This window comes from Pterocles gutturalis, unplaced genomic scaffold (assembly GCF_000699245.1).
Source record: "Pterocles gutturalis isolate BGI_N339 unplaced genomic scaffold, ASM69924v1 scaffold8185, whole genome shotgun sequence".
Classification (NCBI taxonomy): domain Eukaryota; kingdom Metazoa; phylum Chordata; class Aves; order Pterocliformes; family Pteroclidae; genus Pterocles; species Pterocles gutturalis.
The window spans coordinates 42,931-46,177 of record NW_010145808.1 but is presented as its reverse complement, the minus strand read 5'-3'; the positions used below and the strand labels follow the sequence as shown (position 1 = coordinate 46,177).

The 3,247-nt window shown below is 41.9% G+C and overlaps 1 protein-coding gene across 1 annotated transcript in view; it reads left to right on the top strand.

The window, feature by feature from the left end:
- Nucleotides 1-1,201: 1,201 nt before the first annotated feature.
- The window catches only part of CENPM (centromere protein M), a gene marked incomplete at its 5' end in the record, with an annotated part of 5,844 nt that continues 3,798 nt past the window's right edge, over nucleotides 1,202-3,247 (top strand). The window contains 2 exons of the mRNA XM_010085499.1: nucleotides 1,202-1,300; nucleotides 2,326-2,405. Of these exons, the coding sequence (XP_010083801.1) occupies nucleotides 1,202-1,300; nucleotides 2,326-2,405 (179 nt within the window). The remainder of the gene's footprint in view (nucleotides 1,301-2,325; nucleotides 2,406-3,247) is intronic.

Sequence of the window (3,247 nt, the reverse complement as noted above, 5' to 3'; positions counted from 1 at the left end):
GAGAGTCTGAAATTCTGGGAATTTTCATTGTCCAATCTATCTTTAAGGTTTTCAAAAAATGCTGATAATATTCTTCCCTGTAGAAGGCCCAGATAGGCACTACTGAAGACTTTTTTTTTTTTCTCCAGTTGGTAGAGACACAAAAAATCCCCACCCAGTAATTCTTCCAGCAGTTGTATCAGCAATGGTGGTATTGTGTAAGACACCTAAACTAACCTAATAACTCCTGGCACAATGAAAGGGATAAAAAGGGTGATAATGGTATAAAAGAAGCAGTAAGCTCTTTCTGAGTTGTAACTTCATTTATAAAGCTATACTAGTGATACATTTCTGGTTTAAGGTTTTGCAAATCATAGAATGGTTTGAGTTGGAAGGGACCTTAAAGATCATTTAGTTCCAACTCCCCTGCTGTGGGTGGGGACACCTCCCACTAGACCAGGTTGCTCAAAGCCTCATCCGGTCTGGCCTTGAACACCTCCAGGGATGGGGCACCCACAGCTTCTCTGGGCAACCTGTTCCAGTGCCTCACCACCCTCACAGTAAAATATTTCTTTCTAATATCTAGTCTAAATCTGCCTTCTTTCAGCTTATAACCATTACACCTTGTCTTACCACTACACTCCCTGATAAAGTGTCTGTCCCCATCTCTCCTGTAGGCCCCCTTTAAGTACTGGAAGGCTGCTCTAAGGTCTCCCTAGAGCCTTCTCTTCACTAGGCTAAACAATACAACACAACTCTCTGTAACACTTACACCTGAGCAGGTAGCTTCTCCTGTGTGAGCAAATGAGCAGCATCTCTGGAATGTGACAGGAAAGCACTGACACATTTTAACTGAAACTTGGCAACAAAATATACCAGTAAACCATTAGGGTTTGCTTTGTTAGAAAGGACTCTTAACAATTAAATAAAATGACTGCCATGCAGGTCCATGGGGGAAGATGTTTCTCTGAGTCTTGTTATGCTCTAATAAGCTTCCCATTATAAACAGCCTTGTCTAGCAAGTATCATTGTGGCTGTCAGCAACTATGAGTAGGCTTAAGATATGAGAGTACTATTTAAAGAATCACAATGTCTCTTCAGAACTTAGGTAATTAGTGAGCTTCTTGGTAACTTGCTACATGGTGAACTGCAGTGGTTATGTGGTTATTGTTAAGTGGATACTGAGTTGTCAAGCTATTTGGTTAAACTTCTTATCTTTCAGTCTCCTTGCTAGTTCCCTCCCCTTACCTTCAGAGAGGGATCACCTTCGGCCCAGGATAGATCTGATTGCATTTATGATTGACATCAAGAGCAAATACAGGTAAAAGAAGGGCAAAAATGTGAGAGGGGGAACTGATATTCTTTCTTGGATTGATGGCTCAATCTACATTTTTGCTGTATCAGAATTGCTGAATAGTGGATTTCAAACCCAAGACTTGCTGTGGTGGAACGACCTAGTAATCCACACCATGGTTTTCTGGCCTCTAGCACTGGATTTAGTGCTCTGTCCAATAACATGCCTGTTGTGCACTAAGTTGCCATAGCAGAGAAGGCAGAATTTATTCCTGGATCCAAATATGGTTGATATGAACTGAGCTTTGGAAAGATGCTGTCTGTAAAATCAGACAGAAATGATGGTGGTGCTGTTAAGTTCTGTAATACGCAGATGGCTGATATGTGCTGGGCAGTGCTAACTAATGACCAGCCAATTGCTGCATCCGTGTAGCTGATTCACTGATACTGCTGATCAAGTGGGATCAGCACTACGGATGTCTCTAGGCAAAGAGAAAGGTCTGCAGGGATTGATCCTCTTTCTCTCATCCTGTGCTCATCTTTGTAAAAATGGTATTTGTGTCCCCAGGCCATAAGTAAAAACTTGCTAATGCACAAAAGTCAGCATTTTATTACTTACTTAACTTATGACTGATGATCCTAGGCTCTCATTTACCAAAAATGACAGGCCCAGCTGCATGCCTACAGCACAGATGGTGCTGCAGAAATGTGTGGGCTAGCTCTTCTGAAAGAGCCAAAGTAGTGCTGAAGTCTTGTTGGATGTTAATGAATTCAGATGCTTAGTGCCCGCAAATCATGGAGGACACTGTTTAAACTAAGTTTGACTGTTGAGTCTTGGGTTGAAAGGATATGTTATGGGTTATTAAACAGCTGTGGGTATTACAGAGGTCTCTGTTGTCATGCTTTTAGCATATAGCATAACTCTGCCAGCTCACAGATCAGCAGATGTTAACATCAGTGTTTTTCTAATGGTGCTTCTGCAAGTTATTCCCTGTCCTTATGCTGCACTGGTTTTACCTCCCTGTTTAACGGGGGATTGTGCTTTTCTGACAGCTTGAAGAATGTTGAAGCTTCCCTAGCTCATGTGGATGCCAGCTTCTTCCTGGGGAAAGTGTGCTTTCTTGTCACTGGGGGTACGTATGGCATCTACCCTGTTCTTCCTCTCCGAGCAGCGCAACTCACTGTTGCTTTCCTTAAAAAGGACCAGTGACTTTACTTGAAACAAAGGAAACCTTTGTTGAAAGCTTTGTTTAATTTATATCTGAACTCATCTGCCTTTTTAAATTGTTTTCTTATATAAAATACAGTTGTCTTCTCTCATGCTCACTTGTTCTTTCCTTTTTGTTTTTGCCAGTAAGATCTCTCTTCTCTGTCCCTAATCCCTGAATATGATTTGTGTTACTGATTCTTTTTTTTTTCCTGTGGCACTGCAGAAGTCTGTTCTATGTACTCTTGCAGATCTGTCTTAATGATAATCTTAATGAGCAGTGAGGAGCATATGATACTGTGGCAATAAAATGAATCTAAATGCATGAGCTACTAAACTATTAAGTATAGTTTTAATACAAGGCTGGTATCCCTGCTGTGTGCTGTCTGGCTCTGTTGTGCCTCTAATCTTTCTCTTTCTCCCTCTGTCTCTTTGCCTTGAGCAGAGAGGGTGCTTTCCTGTGTACTTTCCCTGCTTTAGCTCTGAGGAACTTGAGGCGCCAGACTGTACTGCTCAGTGTTGGAACAGAGGTGTTGTGTCCCTGGAATTTGAGGGTCAGGAGGCCTAATTCTGAGGTGAGAAGGAGTCTTAGTATTATCTTGTGCTATGGCTCTCCTGACAGAGTGAATTCCTTGGACCTGACCACCCTGTGAAGCCACATGAGCCAGGAGGGCTTCTGATTAGTGAGTGGAAGATTCTGCCCATGCGATAGTATACTGATACATTATCCAAAATGTTGGTGTTACAGTACTCAGTAATGTAGCAATA